The following is a 21,243-nucleotide window of genomic DNA, read 5'->3' as shown; positions in this document are numbered from 1 at the left end:
TGGTAATAGGCTGTGTGGCTGAAATGGATAAATATATGACTGGCGAAAAAGAGGTTTACAAGGCCAGAGGCTGCCCCAAAAAAATGGGATAAAAAATGGGCCAGATGGAATGCATATAGAGGCGTGTTATGTGCTTCACCAATGGAGGAACTGGAAATGTCCAAGAGAAGGGACCAATTGTGTTTTATGCTGTGACAAATTTAAAGTTAAAGCATTATATGTAGAATGCCAGGGAGGTACTGAGACACAATAAAAAAGAAGTGATATTATATAAAGTACTGACTGCCAATGTACAACTTATCATATGCATATTTGAAATTAATGAAGCTGTATTGTATCTCACTTGCATGATTGCTGATTTAATAAAAAGATCAATAAAAAAAAAATAATCATGATGTTCTTGCACCTTCTCTTTGGATAGAAAGAGATGGATGTGGTCATGTCCCGCTATGCTTTCATGTGCTTGGACTTCGATTTTGACTTTTCAGAGGGCTTTAACAGCAAAGTTGATCTCTTGCTGGAATCTGAGGTTAGAAGTATCCATCAGCAGAACAAGTTACTTACCTTCAGTAATGCTCTTTTTGATACTCAGTATGCGGATTCCTCAATGCAATCTCATCTCCCCATTCTGTGGAATGCCCCCTTTTCAATATCTAAAAAGGTCCTAAGTTAGGAAACTGTACACTTGTGCTACCAATTTTTCATGCTCTGTGTTTGAGGAGACGGAAAGAAACCAGGAAGAAATTGACATTAGTGCGCAAGGGTGTAGCTTACATGTGACTCCGCATCATCACTTCAGGGGCACTAAAGAGGCAACACGGTGCCACAAAGTGCCACCTAGTAGGGCACAGGAGCATTGTTAGACAAACGTTTTCTGAATCCAGTCGAGCATCTGGTGAGAAATCTGCAGTTAGAGAGAATATCCACCAAAAAGAGCCTCACCAAAGGTAAATACCTTTTTCAATTTTAAGTCCTCTAGAAATTTCTGCTCTTTACTATTTCATAAAAGTTGAATGCATTACATAAAATAGTGCACAGTACTCTGAATAAGCCCTTTTTGTGCTTTGGCATAATCTGTTGACTCAATTTTTAGATATCTGCAATACAAAAATGAAGTCAGTCAGGCTTCAAACTTTCTACACAAATCCAACATATTAAGCAACTAAACTCCCCAGGCGGTCAAATCCCCTTCTGGATGGAAATATATGAGAGGCATAGATAAAAGCATGAGCACAGCTCAGCAGCAAGGCACAACATGCAGCCCTCTTACCAGCCTGTGACTGTTATGGAACTCAAAAGTCTCTGCTGATGTGGAAAGCCTCTTTCCAACTTACTCCAGGGTGCGCCATCTCTGTGACAACCCCTACCACAGCTAAACAGGCATGAACACTAGCGGTAACCTCAACTGGTATACAGGCTCTGCTATGCTTAAAGTTCACTTATGGGAACAAACCAACACCCGCCCAAAGTTAACATCCTTGCCAATTCCACCCTTTCAAGTTCATTTAACATATGACTGAGGTACTATAAATAAATACATAAACATTTTATCAACCTGCTGGCAAATCATAGGTGATCTTGTTAAAGAGCTGCAGCTTGGGAGAAGTCATTTTTTTCTTTCTTGACAAGACAGCACACCTATAGAAACATATTCTATTCATATACACACAACAAGGAAACCAACAGTGAATTAAGAAGAATATACCTTCGCTTTTGTTTCCGCTGCTGAATTCTGCATGTGGAAATACTTCATATAAAATGGTTAGAATGTTATTGAATGTTCTTTCCAGCAGTGGTTTAATGACCGGTGTTAGTGCATGTCCTGGACACATAATGGCACGCTGTGAAGCAGGCACAATGTTCTTCATTGCATGGAAAAAATCCTGTGCACCAAGAACTACTGAAGAAATATCTAGTTGCAGTTTTTCATTGCTGTGGTAAATCTGAGGATAGCGCCGACGAAGAGCAATAAGGGCAGCTTCTGTGCAAAGTGCTTTGATGTCAGCTCCACAATAACCTGACAAAAGAAAAGGAAACATTTGCATGTCTACAAATATCCAGCTACTACTAAATATAAATATCTTTTAATCTAAAAATAATAAATTGCAAAGCAGCCACAATTATACGGTAAACAGGCCAGTGCTTGAATAACATACTATATCATGAAAGAGAAAAATCACTTACGGAAGTACGAGTTGAACAACAAAGGTTAACCAAAATGACTCCCATTTTCACAATGTGAGCCTGAGATAAGTTATAGCCAAGCACTAAAAACAAGTGACTTTACAAAAAGCAAGCCATAAACCACCTAACTATGGGTTACCTGTCTCAAAACCACACTAAATTAGAATGCTCCCAAGGATATAAAAGTTAAAGTATTTTTAGCAGGATTGAGACTTCGGTCCATTTGTATGAAATAATGTGGCCGGGCAAAGCACTGGGTTTCGAATTATATAACTCTCTGCAGATCAGAGGTAATGCAATTGCTGTACAAGTGAGTTTACTCCAACAGACAACTTCCCTTCTGACAGACTTAAGAAATGGCCACAAGACAGGGAGGGCATGGAATTTAATTCTTTAAGTAGCACAAAAGAAGGTCTAATTATACTCCTGGGCATGTGCATATTCGATGTATGCCTCAGCTCCATCATCCCTGGCGGGTGAATTTCATGCTTCAGGCACTTGTCTCCAAGAGGAAGACTCAGCTAGGGACTGTAAAGCATTGGACGGCCGAGGCTCCTCCAGCAAGCTTTCTAGCAAAGGTCACTGCGTTCCTGCTTATACAAAAGTTCACAGGCCTGAAAGAATGAAGTGGCTGCAACTCCCACTTTAGTTCAGCTATCCAGCACGACTGAGTTCGGTATTGGAGTCTCAGAATGTCGTACGCACAAGGTATCTCAGCTATTCTCCTTGAGCAGGGGCTCCCAGGAATAGGGCTTCAGAGCTGAACCTTTTCAACGGACTCTTCATCTGGATGACGTGGTTTACCAAGAATAGTCATCAATTTGGAAGAAGACTAAGTATTTAACAGGGGGCTCCAGCTCCTGCTGCACTACAGATGCTAAATTAGCCTGTGCCCAAGAAACATACTAGACTTCCCACAAGGCATGACATCAAAGTGTGCTTTGAGATGACTGATAAGCCTAACGTTGGGTTTTCTCCCAAGCAGCCTAACCTAGGAAGGTGATTTTTAAGCCTCCAGGTCCACAGGATCCAAGGAAGGAGTGGCACCCTTAGGAGAGTTCATCTTTGCTTTACCAACCACTGGACACATCCCTGCCAATTGTGTGGAACTACACACTCTGAGAAAAATAAGTTCAACCTGTATGTATGCGAATTTATATAGTGGGAACCAGCACAACAGGCAGCAGAGCTCTGTACAGGGTCCTAGGCAAAGATGTTGTGAATGAGTGATCGTCGGAGAAGCTTTGTTTTGGGAGTCGAAGTGGACTGTTAATTTGTTGTAACAGTGTTCTTTAAAGAGAAATGTCTTCATCTATTTCCTAAATTGTAGCATGTTTGGGGCAGTCCAGATTGATTCAGGGAAATCATTTAAGATCCTGGGCGAGTAATGGACAAGGCCTGCTGCCTTTTAATCTTTTTTTCTTTTAAATTCCTCGTGTCCAGTCTGATCGTGCCCAGGCTGTGGGTGTTGAAGAGGCTTGGCTGAAACTCTACCAAGACCTGAAAACCATATCCTTGTATTGAATTGAGCCAAACGAAGCCCATCAGACTGCAGTTCTATAAATTCAGAGCCCAATCACTTGGTACTGCTTCTGAAACACGTTGTCTATCTTCAAGAAGGTAGCAACAAGATGCTTTTTGTCTCAAAACGTTTCACTAAAAGGTGCTGAATGTTCCAGGAACTACAGCTAAAATCATTATATTGGTATAGAAAGTCTTTTGTCAAGTACTTTTAAGCATGTAGGCCTGATCCCTTGTTCATGGACAGAAACGGGCTCCCCACACCTAAGAAATCTCATCAGGTGCCAATAGTCTTAGATAGGTGATGCCAACTGAGTTTGAGACAGCCACAAATAAATGCTCTGCTTAAACCAGGCCTCGCTAAAGAGTAGCTCATGAGCTACTAGTAGCTCTCCAACTACCCATAGGTAGCTCTCCTTTGTGCAGCCCGCCCAGCCTACTAAATTAGAAACTTTTGCTTGGTAGAATAAGTATATGTATACAAAAATTGAAGTGTGTAATTGAGACAAAATGTAAACTTGTCTGATGGTCAGTATTAAAATCCTAATATTAGTTGCATGGAATGATTTTCATTGAACGTAAGTAGCTGTTACTACAGGAGAGGTTGGCGACCCCTGTTTTAACAATATATTATGTGCATAAACCATACAGACAAACGCGAGAGGGAAAAACCTTTTAATTGTCCATCCAAAATTGCAATTTATGGGTGGGTGTGACAGCAACACACACAATCAAAAACGAAAAGTCAGTTTCTGATTATCAGCAGCTTACAAAAAATGGGTAGTAGCAGTTAGTTATGAACACGTGTGGCAGAAAGAGGTGTGCGCAGACCTCACCCCTTAATATTTTTTTGTGCAGTTCTCGCTGTCTATAAATAAAGAGAGGAGTTACTAATCAATGCAAAAAGTGAGAGCGACATCTACGATTAAGAAATAATTCCTCGAGCCAGTAACATGGGTTTGTAAAGCACTGTAAAAGTTCCACTCACCAACACATTTCTCAGCTACTTCTTCTAAGAATGCATCAGACAATTTTGGATTCCAGTCCCTGGTATGAATTTGTAAAATGTGCTTTCTTGCCTGATAAAAAAAATATATATATCTTGAACAACGTTAGAAATAGTTTTAATGCACATTTTACTATGGCACATGGTATTTAACATGGTTTTTCCATCCCCTTTGGCATTTGGTAACGAGCAATGCATTACGCTTATCAGTAATACACTGTTAACACGGTAATAACAAGGCAAGGGTGTGTCACCTTTTATGCAGCATAGTATGCAAACACATCTTTCCAATCACAGCAAAGTCATTACAAATTCTACCACCAGTTGTGTGGCCAATGGCCTCTTATAGGACAATATGTTACCTAAAGTGGTCATTCTTGTACATTCACCCTCCTTTACTTTCTTATCGGTTGCCAACTGTATTATTATTTTTTCAATCTGTTTGACTTTTCCAAGGCACTACACAAACATGGAGCATATTGGTTGCAACCATTACATAGCGTACAACAGTTATGCAGTATTTTAGGGGCACAGTACAGCGTGATCCACCAAGTTGCCAATTTATTGTTAAGTGGAAAAATGCTGGGAGCAAGAAGTGGCATATTACATACAAGGCTGCACACAAAGATTAGCCTTTATGTGTTTTATTTTTTTAAAGTGTCATTCCTATGCGATCCAAGAACTGATTCAAGAAAGGACAGAAATAGGACCATTGCCTAGAAAAACTAGACTTGACTCGCATACCACCTGTAATCTGGAAAGGATTATTTTGCTGTGTCTTCATTATCATAGTTTATAAGCATTGGGGGGTTTATACTAAAGAATCACGCAGACTACAAACCCATAAAAAGACAAGCGTTGCCAACGCCAAGAGGACTGGCCTTTGGAACCTAATGCAATGGTTACATTTTGTTTAATTGCAAGAATCTGCAACAAAAATTCTGAGAAAATAAAACAAGCATTTGCAATGCAATAGGTCTCGCATTTACGCGAGTTTAAGCTATTGGCATTGTAAATGACAATGTGTTTTATTTATGTTTCAAAAACGAAAACAAAAATAAAAGGCATTGTTATTTGCAATGTCAATAGCTCAAACTTGCGTAAATGTGAGACCTATTGCATTGCAAATGCTTGTTATATCTTAGTAACACAATCTGATCTTCCTTACACATTCACAAGAGCTTTTAAGAACTTGTATTTGCCCATCGTAAAATGCAATGAAGTGAGACGAGTTTGCAGTGATGTGAAACACCGTTCGCGGTTCGTGTTCTGCACATCTTTGGGAAGGGTGCGGTCTAGACCCCTCGGCTCGCCGGTACTGATGCAATCACAGCGGCAATGGAGGATTCTGTGGCACTGGGTTCCTTCACTCTGTGCCATTGTCCCAGTCCAACACAAAGGATGCTGTGCCCCTCCCCTCTAAGTACCTCGAAGAGATGTCTTGCCAGCCTCGGGCACGCCCCACAGACCCCTCGACCCAGCGCACACAGTTTCCTGCTTCTTCGTCACTGCGCAGTGTGTGCCACGCCTAGAGAGACGTGCACTTAGAGAGGAAGAGACCTCCAATGGACTAACTAGTGTGGAATCGAAGAGGTGTCTTCACCAGCCTTGCAGACGACAGCACCACCTTTGCCCACACCTCCAAAATACTGGCTGTTCTGCTTCTTCATTACTGCGCAGTTCACGTGCTGCGCCTGGAGACTGTCGCATGCGGATTGAAAGTGAAAGGGACACTCACATTGAACTGCAAGCGACTGGGGATATGGCTTCACTAACCTTGGTGACAGCCCTTTCTAACCCCCCGTTCCGCGGACACACGTGAACAAAGCGCAAGTGACCACATTGATTTTTACAAGGTACCAGAGGGTACAAGGGGACCGGGAGGTTTGTAGGGCGCCAGGCCCTAATGTGTATTTGTGGTGCTAGGAAATGTATTTCATGTAGTTTGATTTTTGGACCCTGTTCTGGCTACCTCTAAATGTGTTTTTATGATTTTGAGGTGGTCTTGCACACTTTGGTTTATGCTAGTGAGATTATGTTCCACCCTGTGCTTTATGACCCTAATGTTATAGATACTTAGGAGGTAAGTGTCTAATATTTGACTGTTGAAATTTTGGGCGTACAATGCGTTTGGGGTCTATTGTGATGCTGTGCATAAGGTGGTTTATGTCACAGGATGATAAGTACAGTGATTTTCCTCTTACACCACTCCTTCTTCAGTCCTATCTTGTTGAATCAGTCCTGCTCTGAAGTAACAACCTGTTCCTAATCTCACTTTCCCGACTCCACATTAGCTCAGATCCCTTCACCCAACGTCTGGATTATGTGCCCCCTTCTTGTCCTTATACTTCTCACCGCCGCTTTCCTAGCATCACCCTTCCCATATCCCCACCACCCTCCTCCTCCATAATTTCCCAACATGGCCACCACTCGAGTTAAGTCTGGAATTAATTGCTACAAAATCATTTACCCTCCTAACCTGACTAAAGCTGCAGCAAAATGTTTCAAGCATAACACCATTGAATGTTTCCCCGATTCCCTTTTTGTTGATCAGTTTTACAATGGTCGTTATGGGAGGCTCAAAAACGATCGCATTTTTTTCACTCATGACATCCCCTCTTGGTCTACCAGCTTTTACAACTCCCTTAACGTCACCTCCTCCTCCTCTATCCCTCATGGGAAACAGCTAAAAATTTCCCCCTCTGCATTTTTCAACGGCTCCCTCACTATCTCACTCTATAACAATGGTACTGTCATGATCCAAGCCAAAGACACTTGTCTCTCTCTCTTTGACCACCTCTTCCCTTCCCTACTCCCCTCCCCTGCGACCGGGCTATCCCTGGACTCTTCATCTAGCTCCACCAATTACTCTTCTTCTCCTCCCCTGATCCCCCCCCCCCCCCACTCTCCAATAGGCTGCACCCTTGGGAGGCACAGGTCGACCCTCTTCTCTCCCCTCTGCCCTCCCCTCCCCTCCCATTCTTCCCCCCTCACAGTATGCCCCCCAACCCTCTTCACTTCAGCCTTACCTCTTGCTAACATGCTCCTCGTCCAATCTGCACCATCACGGTACTCCATTCTCATCTCGTCCCCCCTATCCCTACCTATTCCTTCCACCTCTCTGCTTTTCCTCCCCCTCCTCCCCTCACTATGTACCCCGATTTCCCCACAAACACATTCCATCTCTCTCCTTCCCCACACTCCTCCAGCAATGCTGTGCTACCCCCTTCCCCCCCCCCCCCCCGGTAACCCTTTCCCTCCCTCGGACCGAGCAGAACCACTTCCTTTCTTCAACTTCCCTATCTCCCAATCCCCCCCACTCTGCCGGATACCAGCTCCCTCACAGCCTCCTCACCTAGCTGCCAGGACCTCTCCAACCCCCTCCCCTCTCTTCCTCCCAAACCTCCTTCATCCCTATGACTGCACACACCCCCCCCTCTCCTTCCGCCCCACCGCCTCACTCCTCCCCTATCGCCCCCTAATTTTGTCCTTAATTCCTATCCTTCTTGCAACGCCAACTCTCCTCCCACCCCTGGTGCACCAACTCCTACTCTCATCCAAAACTTTTCCCCACCTCTGAACCCTATACCCCTACTCCCCTCCCGTCCCCCCACCTCTCCCTGCCTTCCACCGCCAAGTGCACCCCCTCCTGTTTCCATCGAGCCACCCAACATGCCGTGCTCTGCCTTACTCTCTCTGGAAAATAAGCTAGGCTCTCTAATCACCTCCATCTTCCAACTTGAAGCTACCATTTTAGTTTTAAGCTCCAAGATCTCGACTTTTCCATACACCTCAATTCCTTTGGAAAACACTCGCCCTCCCACAAGATGCACCTCACCCCCACATCCCATAATAGTTAAGCATAGCCTGTCGTCTGCAAATTCACACAAGTACTCGAATGCCACCTGTCTTCCACTTTCACTTCCCAGTAACCCTGTTATCTACACTATTCCGACCATCTCTTCTGTCAGAACCACTCATCCACCTAAACCCTCCCGAGCGCCCTCATACAAGTACAATATCCCCATCACCCCTCATAGCCCAAGTGCCCCGTCACCAAAACAATCGCGACAGAGCTGCGCTGTATGCTCCACAACTGCAGATCTGCAATAAAACACAAACTTGAAATCTCCGATACCATCAACTTGCACAATATTGACATGCTCTTCCTCACAGAGACCTGTTTCAACGATACCTCTCACTCTATGTTTGATCTCCTTATACCCACAGGCTATTCTTTACTTAGAAATGACAGAATTGACAAAGTTGGGGGAGGTGTTGCAGTCATCTTTAGAAACTCCCTTCAACTTAAGGCTCTTCCTAACAGCTCCTTCCACTTTTGAATGCCCATCTCTTGAGCTTCAATTGCCCCACCGCTCACCTCTCAGATTCCATGTTATCTACCACCCGCCTGGTAGCAGCCCCTCGTTTATGGAGGAACTCACGGACTGCATCAGCGACCAATACTCACAAAGTGACAATCAGATCTTCGTGGGTGACTTCAATGTCCACTGGGGCTCGCCTCAAGACACCTATGCGAATTTGCTGGCAACCTTCCTCTCTGCAAACGACCTTATCCAACACTGCACTGAAACAACACACTCTAAGAGTTCAATCCTGGACCTTGTTATTTCTAAAGCAGGCTTGCTGACTATCACTACCCCTATTCATGTAGACTGGTCTGACCACCTCTTCATCCCATTCTCTCTTCACCTATCACACTCTATAACTCTTGGCCAGCCTAAGAGGGCTACTTCCTGGTTTCGTGACACTAAAAATATTGACCTCAGTGCCCTCCGTGATTCTGCTTTGCTATCACTTCCAAGGCTAGACCCGGACCTAGATGTTAACGAACTCACCTCCCAATGCCTCACAGTCCTTACAGTCGAAATCAATAATGTCGCTCCTCTCCAAAGCAAAAAGAAAAGGCCCACTCCCTCAACACCTTGGTTCAACAAATCCCTCTATGAAGAAAGGAAGTACCTAAGAGTCCTTGAGAAACAATGGAGACAAGCGCCCTCCACCGAAAATTTGGCCACGCTTCATTTAGCAAGATCCAAGTACCACAAGCACATCTTCCTTGGAAAAGCGTCACACTTCAAATCCCTCCTTGACTTAGCCAAAAATAGACCCAAAAAACTATTCGACCTCATCAAGAACCCAAACAGCTCTCCCCCAACCTCCAAATTGGAGGATTCCACAAAGAAAGCAGCGGAATTCGCTATATTCTTTGACGAAAAGGTGAAATCACTTGTAGATCAGGTCATTCATCCTACCCCTAAAGAGGAGCGTAAATCCTTAACCATTTGGCAAAACTTTGACCCCATCTCTGATGATGCCCTCCTTAAATGCATCCTCGACACAAAGCCCTCTAACCATTCTCTTGACCCCATCCCTAGTGCCATTGCCATTGACTTCTATACCCATTCTCTTTCCTATTGGACCACTCTGGTCAACCTCTCCCTCAGTCAAGGCTCCCTTCCTGTTTCCTTCAAAACTGGGTAGGTCACCCCTCTGCTTAAAAAACCCACCGCTGATGCGAACGACCTCAACAACTACCGTCCCATCACTAACCTACCCTTTCTTGCGAAATCACAGAAAAATGTGTAGCGAAACAACTCTCTCGCCATATCAAGGACAATGATCTTCTTGACAATTTCCAGTCCGGCTTCATTCAAAACTGCAGCACTGAAACAGCCCTGCTGCTAGTGATTGATGACGCACTGCGGATACTCGATTCAGGGGATTCTTGCCTTCTAATTCTTCTTGACCTTTCTGCAGCCTTTGACACTGTCAATCACAACACTCTCCTTAACACTCTTCAACAGAGAATGGGCATGGAGGGCACTGTGCTCAAATGGTTTGCCTCCTTCCTCTCTGATAGATCCCAAATGATCAAAATAGCGAACAGTCTTTCATCTCCTTTAGCGGTCGGTCAAGGTGTTTCTCAAGGCTCTATACTTGCACCCACACTGTTCAATCTCTATTTAGAACCGTTGGGAAATCTCCTGAGTAAATCCGGGATCCACTATCATCTATATGCGGACAACACTCAAATCTACCTTAAGGTGGCCTCCACTCACGATCTCTCCTTCCTGAGCTCTACTCTCGACTCCATTCAAAACTGGATGTTAACTCATCAACTGATCCTGAATCCCTCCAAAACAGAATTCCTCCTCCTCTCCTCCTCACTTTCTCCTCCCCCAGTGCAATCATGGATGGATCAGATTAATCTACTGAACAATAATCCCATCATTGTCGAGAGCGCAAAATCCCTTGGTGTCATACTCGACCAAAAACTCAATTTACTCAACTGCGCCTTTTTTGGGGGATTCATCGCTTCTTCCCGGAGCACAACCTTAAAACCCTGGTCCAATCGCTGGTTCTCTCCAGATTGGACTACTGCAATTCTCTTCTTTCGGGCCTCCCCAAATCCCACCTGTCCCCCCTGAAGTCTGTTCTCCATTCAGCAGCTCGTTTCATATATGGGGCCAAAAGAAGCGACCACATCACACCCATTTTATCCACCCTCCGTTGGCTTCCCATAGAGGCAAGATCTATCTACAAGACTGCCTGTATCACCCACAAAGCCTTGCACTCCTCCTCCCCTCGCTACCTGGCGAATAAACAAACTCTCTGGAGGTTCCAGACCATCACGTAATGCAGAAAATGTATTGCTTGAACCTCCCACTTTCAGGAAGGAAAGATCGATGGCCCAATCCTTTTCAGGCAACGCAGTGAGAATCTGAAACTCACTTCCGCCTCAGCTCCGGACCACCACCTCTTCCCAGGCCTTCAAAACTGACCTCAAAGCTCTCCTCCTTCAAAGACACTTCCAAATTTAATTCACACCCTCTATTTTCTGAAGGAAGTCCTTTCATTATAGGAAATTCTGTTCTCCATGCCTATAGAAGTGCCTTCCCAGTGTGTTTTTGTGTTTTGAGTGTTTGCCATTTAATGCAGTATTATACCTCTACTTGTACTCTTTTGTAACATGCACACGTCACCTTTCCTTTTGTAATGTATCGTTTGCTACCTCTTGTATTTTGTTTGCTTTTGATACATGCACAACGGCCACCACTGCCTCTTGTAACGTAACTTTTGTTTTAGTGTTTTGAGTGTCTGCCATTTATTGCAATCTTTTTACCTCTACGTGTACTTTGTATGCTCTTGTAACCTGCACACGTCACTTTTTCCTTTTGTAAGGTATCGTTTGCTACCTCTTGTATTTTGTTTGCTCTTGATACTTGCACAATTGTCACTATTGCCTCATGTAACGTAACGTTTGATTTTGTAACATGCTCACTTGTAATTTTTCTCCTTATGTATCATTACTGTTCCTATTGTGAAGCGCTCTGACACCTTCGGGTAAAGTCCGCGCTATATAAAAACGCATTAAATAAATACAAATAAATAAATAAATACTCAAGACGTGTCTTTGTCCACCTCGGTGAAAGCCCTTACCTAACCCCCTCCATTCCCTACGCATACCCAGACATCACTGTGCAGTATGTGTGCCACAGTGAGCGGCGGGTTATAATGAGTGAAAGTGACCAGCCTCGGTGACGGCCGCTTCCAGTACCTCACTCTATTCTGGACACAATATGTGTTGTTCATAGCGCGTGTGCAATGGAGAGAGAGCGAGACGAGTGCAGCGAGCAGTTGTGGCCACCAACGGTCTGACAAGTCACTCGAAGGCGTCGCCATCAGCCTCGGAGACAGTCTCTTCTAAGCCTCGTTTCCGGGCACACTGTTTCCTAATTGCCCATCACGGCACACACTTTGCGTGCGCCTAGCCTAGCGTAGGGGCGTGAACAGAGAGTGCAAGAGACCGCCAACGAGCTGACCAGTCACTCGAGGTGACTCGAGGAGCCCTTTTGTATCCCTCAGCTCTGGACGCGAAAATAGTGCTCACAATTGTAAATAACACATACAATGCAACACTCGAAGTAAAGGGGCCTGTAGCCATGGAAGGTTACACATGACGACATGGCCGTCATAAGAAGGGACTAACAGCCTATAAACCAATCGGAAGGCAGCATTTAGAAAGGACAAAGACACAAGCCAATGAAAAAGATGGGCTGAGAGTGGGGGGGGGGGGGAGCTTCCACTCCACACTCAGTACTGCATGCGGGCTAAGGCAAGACCTAAAAAGGAAAGCAAGCATGTGAATAAACCCAGAGACTGTATGCTTGAAATAAAAGGAAAAAAAAATGTAAGAATATATTAACTATTGCATCTGATTTAATAAAGCAGTATGCATGCTTCCTAGCAGGCAGCAACAGGCAAAGAAGTACTTTTAGGTTTAACGTACATCACAGGAAAATATATATATTTTTTGTATTGACGAAAAGAAGGGGTAGTACTGCCTTTGAATGGCTATAACCGTAAACTAAAAGAAGTAGTTTAAACACATCCTAATTACAAAAAAAGAAAGAAACAAACACTGGCAAAGCCAAAGGGTCTCTGCGCTGAAAGGCTGCACTATTAGATTTCCAAATGGTTCACGACAATCTCATGCATCAATATACATGTCTGGCCAGCAATCTTAAATGGGTTCATTCCAAGATGACCGTTAATGTATTGTGATGCATGTGTGATACGTGCATGCCCACATGTGATACGTGGTAGCCATTTTTAATTGACTGTTCTAACAGCAGATGGGGCGGGGGCAGAGAACATCAGGCGGGGGGAATTCAAGAAGAGCACTGCGAGAGGACAAAAGACAAAAAGGGATGAGAGCACGGAAATGTGCTCGTCATGTAGTGTTCAATACTAATAGAACAAGCACCGGCAAAGCCAACAGTTCTGACTTTAATGTGCTAAGGCATCCAAACAGGTTGCAGAAAGGCTTGTTGCAGGTGTTACCACATCTCTGAATCAAAAAGACAGCTCAACAACATACAGAATTCCTAATGGACTAGCATGCACTATAATGAAATAAACAGAATGTGTGCAGGACAAGGGCACACTTTGAAAATGGGAGACTGTTAAGAAATTGAAAATAAACCGGTGTAGAGGCTGACTGTTGGCATATTAGCGGAGAGAATGTGGCCTAAAGGCTAGAACGGTCAATCTCAAATCTGGGGAACGAGGTTCGAGTTTCAGCAATCGACGCCCAACATCCTGTGATTCTGGGCAAATTACTTAATCTCCCCGTCCCTAACAAAAATGAACGTGTCCTTGTGTAACGCATCTGGTGCTCATATAAAGCGCTCGGATACATTTGGGTCAAGGTCGCGCTATATAAAACTCCAGAAGAAAAAAAAAAAAAAAGAAGAAATGTAGAAGCCTGGAATTAACTATACAGGCTGTGTGTGCAACTGCGGCATAGCAAGTGTGCTATGGGCCTTAACGCAAGCAAGGAATATGGGAGCAACCATCTCCAGGTTGAGTAGATAAGGACATGAATTCCGGAGGTGCAGTGAGGCCTCTACACTCAAATGCATAAAAAGGACATTGGTTTGAAGCACAACAAAACAAGACTACAGCCTTCTCTGTTTCTGGTCAGGTAGAATTTGACTTTAGAGGGGGCAGCTGGAGGTAGAAGTGTGGCGTAGCAGCAGACAGTCATCACAAGCAAATTTCACTCAGCAGACGGAGTGAAAATGCAAATGTTTAAGTAAGCAAGTGATGCATACATAATCAGTGTACCCTGCTGTGTCTTTCCTGTCAGATATCTTTCGCACCCATCACAAAATGTGATTGTTACATAGACAAGTAACATCCCAAATGAGACAATTTTTCCATTACACTGGTAGTTAGTTGTTGGTGAGCAGAAAGACCATGCTGGCCTGCCTCTCTACAAGAAAGTAAACCTCGGCAAGCAGGCTTATTCACGCACTCCTCAAATAGCACATCAAAATGAAGCCTGTGTAATTTCTAGTCGTACCTCACCTACCAAGCTGTTCCATCTCCTTGACCACTGAGAAGCCCAACAGTTCATCAACAGAGCTGTTCCCACAGCTACATAAGACTAATGAGCAGAGTTAAAGATCAGGTCTCTAGTTAGCAGAGTTATGCATCCTGTCCAAGTAAGGATTGCAATTCTAGTCTGGGTAAGGCAGTGACACTCTCTCCATTGCACATGCACTGTAGCTCTAGGCTGGCCTGGAAGCACTTTTTGGAGCCCTCTCAATAAGTCTCGCCAGACCAGCGCATGCGCTGGGTCAGGCGAGACCTAAAAACGATAAGAATACAAATAAAGCATCTCAGGTTATGAAAACTTTATGTACAATGCTAAAAGAGCCCTTGCGCTTTCAGTAGGTTCTTTACAGTTACGCAGGCGAAATGACAGCGATTCACGCCATTGATCGGAAACAAACTTTCTCTCCGGCTCAGTACAAAGCAATGCTTCCAAAGTTATTACAGTTAAAATGCAATGTCAAGTTTGAAGGAGACTGATCTACTCACTCCTTTCCGGGCCACCCTCAAGAGCACTTTTGGGCAGCAGGGACCTCATAAGTCCCGGAGTGCACAGTAACTTTCTCAGGGGACTGAAGAGGTGGCGACTGTCTTTGGATCGGACCCACGTTGCTGTGGTCTCCCCTTGCTGGATATGATACAGTGATTAAAATGACGAAGGTCAGATGCCCATCTTTCCTTGATGCGTGCTGAGTGCGCCAGGTTGGGCGCTGCAGCTTTGTAAAAGTCAACCAACACGAGGGGCTGCGCTTGAGCAGGCAGACACGGCGGTTCTTGATCGGCACCCTGCACTGATGCGTGAGGATGCCCAATAGCAGCTGCCAACACTCTGCAAAGGCCCAGGTTTGGTTGAGGACAAGTCAGGCAGAGTCTGACTCTGGATTAGCAGAGCCTAGCAGTGGTCGTATGTGCGAATTAAATCTTTGATGACCCTGAGATTTCCTAAACAGGGGGCAAGCCAAGAAGCCCTTGGAGTTACTTAGGTTGCAAAAGGTTGTAGAGAACAGGCCCAGTCCTCCTCACCGCCCAAGTCAGAGGCAGCAGGCAAACACAGCAGAGCAGGTAGCAATTGGGAAGTGCCTCCTGTAGCCTAGCAGGCAGCATGCCAGCACAGCAAAGCTGTTAGCAAAGTGACAGTCCGTCCTGTAGCACAGCTCCTCTTCTTGGCAGAGCCTCCATAGGACTCTAAAGTGAACTAGTGAGAGGGGGGTCATTGACCCAATGCTTATAACCAAATGTGGAGGTGACTGTGAAGCAAAGCCTTTGTGGTGCACGAGTCTCCTTTCAGCTCAGCTCTGTCAGCCAACCTATCTTTGGGGGGTAAATCAGTGTTTTGTGTGAGGCAAGGCCACTACCTATTCAGGTGTACATGTCAGCTCCCCCCCTCCCTCTTGCCCAGGAACACCCATCAGTATTCCAATGAATGAGTGTCCTGTACTTCTGGCTGTCTAGAAGGAATTCATTAAGTGTAGCTGTCACCCCACTCCATGCGTGTATTGGAAAGCACACAAGAGAGCTAAGAGCAGAGAAAAGTCCACTTTCTAAAAGTGGCACTTCTAAACTAGTAATATCAGATCCAAATTTACCACTTAAGAGGATTTGTCATTACCAATCCAACGGTCTAAAACAAAGCAGCTACTCCTCTGCAATCAGAAATCACACTCAAAATGTGTGTTTAAGGAATTGACTATGTTAACCATGAAAGGAGCAGGCCTCACAGTAGTGAAATCGAAGTGGTTGTCCATACCAGGACATGTAAAATAAAAAGGTGCATGTGCTATTTTTTACTTACACAGCACCCTGGCCTTATGGATACCTAGGGCCTATCTTAAGGGTGACTGATATGTAATAAAACGGGAGTTTAGGGCTTGGCAAGTAGCTGGAAATGGCAAGTTGAAGTAGCAGTAAACTGTGCCTACAGGGACTGCAGTGGCAGGCCTGAGTCAGGTTTGAAAGGCTACTTCTGTCGGAGGCACAATCAGTGCAGCACGCCCACTAGTAGCATTTGATGTACAGGCCCAGGTCATCTAGTATAACACTTAATGGGAACGTATACGTGAACCAAATATACAAATCAGGGATAAACCAATTGTCATAACATTTTAGATAAGAGCACATGCACTGAAGCACTGGTGAGCAGTGGTAAAGTGCTCAGAGTCCTTCAGACAGCAACAAAAAAAGTAAAAAATAGTAGTTCAGAAAGCAAAACGACAGGGGAAACCACGCCAAAAGATGTCAGGTCTAACATGCAGCATCAGTGTATTCAGTTTAATAATTAACTAGAAACAGAAATGTAACTGATCACCTATTTCAAAATAAAGTTCAGCAATAACTATTATTTCACAGCTGTCTCTGAGATCCAACAAGCAGACAGGATGGCTGTGTTGAAAGCTTACTACTAAAACATACGGCATATTACTGATGACCAATTGAAAACCTCCCACTGTTGATTCAGAAACATTTATTAGCAGCACTTGTTATTTACAGCACCAAGAAATGGCAGGTTCAAGTGCTATATAAAAACAAGTTAATGTTAATAAGATATGTCATCCAGATAAGGATGGAAGCATATAATGGCCTCAAAACTTTGAAGTGGAATATTTAAGTAAATAGAGTTTTAACCTAGGGTCTGTGATTAGTTGTTAGTAAGAGGTGGTTACAGAGAAAGTCATCATCACAATTTTAGTCTTGGGCAGAGCTACATTTAACTAACATACGGGGTGCATGCTGCTGCTAATTGGCAAACTGCAAATTGAACTTCTCATGATTACTTGAAGGCTTGCAACTATACACTACTTTTTACACTGCAGCAAGGCCATGGCAGAAGCCACTCAGTTTCCCTGCCTAAAGTAAGCGCAACAGTTAAGGTCGCCTGACATGTTACAGCATGGCTGCCAGACCTATGCTTTAAATGCAGTGTGCATCTGAGTACAGATTCTGCACTGCATTTTTATTTCACATACAACAGTATGGAGGGTGCCTTTAAATCTTCATTCTCAAAACACCATACTATACCCTCTTTCTAACTAAAGCAACCCTAGGACTGAACATAGTTTTCACTACTGCAATGTCCATATTTGTTTTGACGGATTGATTGTCTCCTGCCTTGAATGGAAGGTTAGAGATCAGCTCGTTGGTACATCGTACAAAGCGCCACTACTGATGATTGTGTAGTGTCGGCTGCCACATCAGGTGTGAAGGTGCAGATTGGGCAGGGGGTCATACAGCTGGATTAGAGTACAGTGTATCTACGCTGCGTTGTTTAAAATGTAGAACAGTGCTCTCTGGGAAAACACTGACAAAAACTGCACCTGGAACAGGCAGGTGTCCCTCACTCCATTGATCCCAATACTCTGTACCTGCTGAACCCATGACGGTACCCCTAGTTTGCAAGCAGGTCTCTCCTGAAGAACGTAAAAGGATAAGAAGAGATGCACATGCAGAGTCCAGTGCACTTGTAAAAAGAAAAGATAATCCGGTGCATAAAGTGGCACATATATTAGTGGAGTGCTTTAGGATGACTCCTCACACTTGCAGGCAAAGTATAGGTTGGTCCCCAGAAGTTACATTCTTGAACAGCAGCTACCTCACAGCACCTAGCACTTACCTCACACTCAATGGATGTGCAATTAGAAAGCTAATATAGCATTGTTGTATATACAACAAGAATTTAGCTAATTTGTGACTTAATAGATCAGAAATCTTGAGGCGGAGTGACAAATGTACAACAAAAGAGTGGCAAGCATTTCTTTTAACCAATAAACTAATTAGCAGTATTACTGTAGTCTCTAGATTTTATGGAAAGCAGCCCACATGCTCCAAAAAACGACTGACCATCTCGCAAATATTTAAACTGTGCCTTTTACCAATTAAAAGTAACACCAGCAAAGTATAAAACACATTTTCCTACATCAGGACCATAAAAAAGTATATATGTATGCACAGTGTGAAACTTGTTAGGTCTAATTTTTCAATTATTTTTTTCTTTTGGTAGTTTATTTTTGACACAAATTTTCATGCTTACCATAAACATGTTCTTAAAATAAAAATAACATCTAACAAGTATTGACTTACATGTTCATCCAAATTATATTCTAAGTAAGACTTAGCAAACGTGCATAGTGTGTTGCATGAGATGGGGGAGCCTTCTTTTCAGTATAAGCAGGTAAGTGTGCCTACAAGGGATTTGTTCAGATATACAAGGGTCTTTTTATCAACATAAACAAGGTCCTGAGGATTGTCTAACGGACCAAGACAACATTAGACTGAAACATCGACTATTACACCTATTCCTTATTTTACTGTACTACAGGAAATTTAGTCTTTGTGTAAACTCTTCAGATTGCCTACAAACATTCTGTGAAAAGGTGTTCACAATGGTAACTATGAAGACTATTTAATCTTATGTAACTTTTACTTCTAGCTACATTGTGTTGATTTTTGATTTTGTACCCTTTATAACTAATGATTTTCAATCAATATAAAATGAGGTTTCTGAATACATACACCGTGTTTTTCTTATCTGTTTTGTTTTCTTATCTTTATATCTCTATAGGAATGAGTCATTCGTTGGTAAATTAACAGAATTGTGTTTGGAGTAATCGAACTATAAGCGACTTTGATAGAGCTTACCTGAAGGTAATTTCTCAATTGCTATAAATATATATATGAACAAATCCCTTGTAGGCACACTTACCTGCTTATTTAATTGCCCAAGCCTCCAAGGGTCTATTGGGTTTCCCATTTTTTGAGACATTCTCTTCAGTATGGCTTCTACAATAATGAAATAGTTCTCCTTACATGCCACAACCAGAGAGAGGAAGCATACAACTAATTTAATCTAAACACTAAGAACAACATGTTCTTAGGATGGACACACAAGAATAGGGAGGAAAGACCTCAAATTAAGAACCAACAATTTAGTTAGACAACAAAGCCATCCAATCATGAGCAGTGGTTGACCCAAAGTCCCTCCTAGTTTAATGTATATGTCAGAAAAACTGGTCTGCCTCTCATCATCAAAAGCAGTCTTTAGCGAAGAACGAAAAAAAGAATAAAGATAACGAAAATAGTAGTAGCAGATCCAACCGGAGCATTGAAGTGCTCTTCTGTATAAGCATGTGTGCACGTAATAGAGTAAATTGCTGTCACTCATTGCAAAAGGGCCAAAGGATCAAGTGGGCTTACCCACTGCCCCTTGCTGCCTGTTGTAGGCGGTAGTAAGATGCGAATGACCATTCAAAAGACCAATACATGGAGAGGTGACAAACGCCCCTCTATGAATGTATATAGGTATTCATTTTTATTTTTTCAATTAGTCAACCTATTTTGATTACATGAAGAAAGCGAAAGAAATTAAGCTGAACCTAGGTCGGCAAAATAATATACCCATCATGATTAGACAAGCTCTTTTTCTCCCTCCAACAACTGGTTGGGAAAAGTCCGTGTCAAAGGCAGTGTATGAATATGCTACTTTAAAATAACAGTAATTTTAAACAAATGTAGAGCTCTCAAAGTGTAAGAAAGCATCAATGTGCTTTTTTACCAATCATTCAATATGCTCCCATGAAATATTTATCAGTAACCACAAAACTCCCTCACTATATGTTTTTGTGCCGAAGTAGGTGAGAAAGATAGTCAAAGTCTATTGACTTAAGTGAAAAGACGAGTTAAGGGTCTGGATAAAGGGTATGAGCATATACTTAAAATATTTTGAGGAACTTATGCCGGAATATGATCAATGTTAATGATTTTTATGTATCGTCAATGTTAAAAGAATAAATAAACCAAACACACTGTGACTGGTATTCTTCCTCTATCTCTTGTGGTCTGTGTGTTTCAATCCTTCAGTGCACAGACTAAAAGGAAAATGCTACTTATCCAGTATGCATCTGTTCTTGGCATCTAGAGCTGAAGATTCACATGCTTTGCATAGCCCGCCATCTAGTGTTGGGTCCCGATGTTTGCACTTTGTTTTTGTTCGAGAAGTCTTTTCCAGTCACAAGGCAGGTGACGACTCCTTTCAGTGATAGTGCGCATGAGCATCGGGTTCATTGTCAGATTGTTTGCCGCAGAGGGTGATGATGGAGTTAGCAAGAGTAATAAGAGATGGCCATGTATATATGTATCTAAGTAAAATATTACTGCAACAAGGATAGGTACCCGGGGAGGCGGGTGGGCACATGTGAATCTACAGCTCTACATGCCAAGTACAGATGCATACTGGGTAAGTAGCATTTTCCGTTCGGGGCATGTGAGCTGTAGATTACATGCTTTGCATAGACTATTTAACACTTATCTCCCAAATAGGTGGCTAACCTGTAGCTGTTGTAGTCGTCTGAAAAAGTGTTCCTAAAACAGCTTGGCCCACACTAGCTTGCTCTCTTGCTAACACATCTACACAACAGTGTTTTGTGAATGTGTGAGGTGTAGACCATGTTGTAGCTTTGCAGATGCCATTTATGGGTATATTTCCTAAGAATGCCATAGAAGCCTCTAGTTTGCGTGTGGAGTGCGCTCTAGGGGGAATTGTCAGTGTGTGTTTTGATTCTGCATAGCATGTCTGAATGCACTTGACTATCCACCTTGCAATGCCCGATTTTGATATA

The 21,243-nt window shown here is 43.3% G+C and overlaps 1 protein-coding gene across 3 annotated transcripts in view; it reads right to left on the bottom strand.

The window, feature by feature from the left end:
* Nucleotides 1-21,243, bottom strand: part of ATAD2B (ATPase family AAA domain containing 2B) — a 790,780-nt gene that overhangs the window by 427,294 nt on the left and 342,243 nt on the right. For all 3 annotated transcript variants that reach the window (XM_085610606.1, XM_085610608.1, XM_085610607.1), the window contains exons 15-16: nucleotides 4,694-4,784; nucleotides 1,706-2,017 (exon numbers count right to left, since the gene is read on the bottom strand). In XM_085610606.1, coding sequence (XP_085466732.1) covers nucleotides 1,706-2,017; nucleotides 4,694-4,784 — 403 coding nt within the window. The remainder of the gene's footprint in view (nucleotides 1-1,705; nucleotides 2,018-4,693; nucleotides 4,785-21,243) is intronic.

This window comes from Triturus cristatus, chromosome 6, assembly GCF_964204655.1.
Source record: "Triturus cristatus chromosome 6, aTriCri1.1, whole genome shotgun sequence".
NCBI classification, from domain to species: Eukaryota; Metazoa; Chordata; class Amphibia; order Caudata; family Salamandridae; genus Triturus; species Triturus cristatus.
This window is presented reverse-complemented; position numbering and strand designations above follow the sequence as displayed.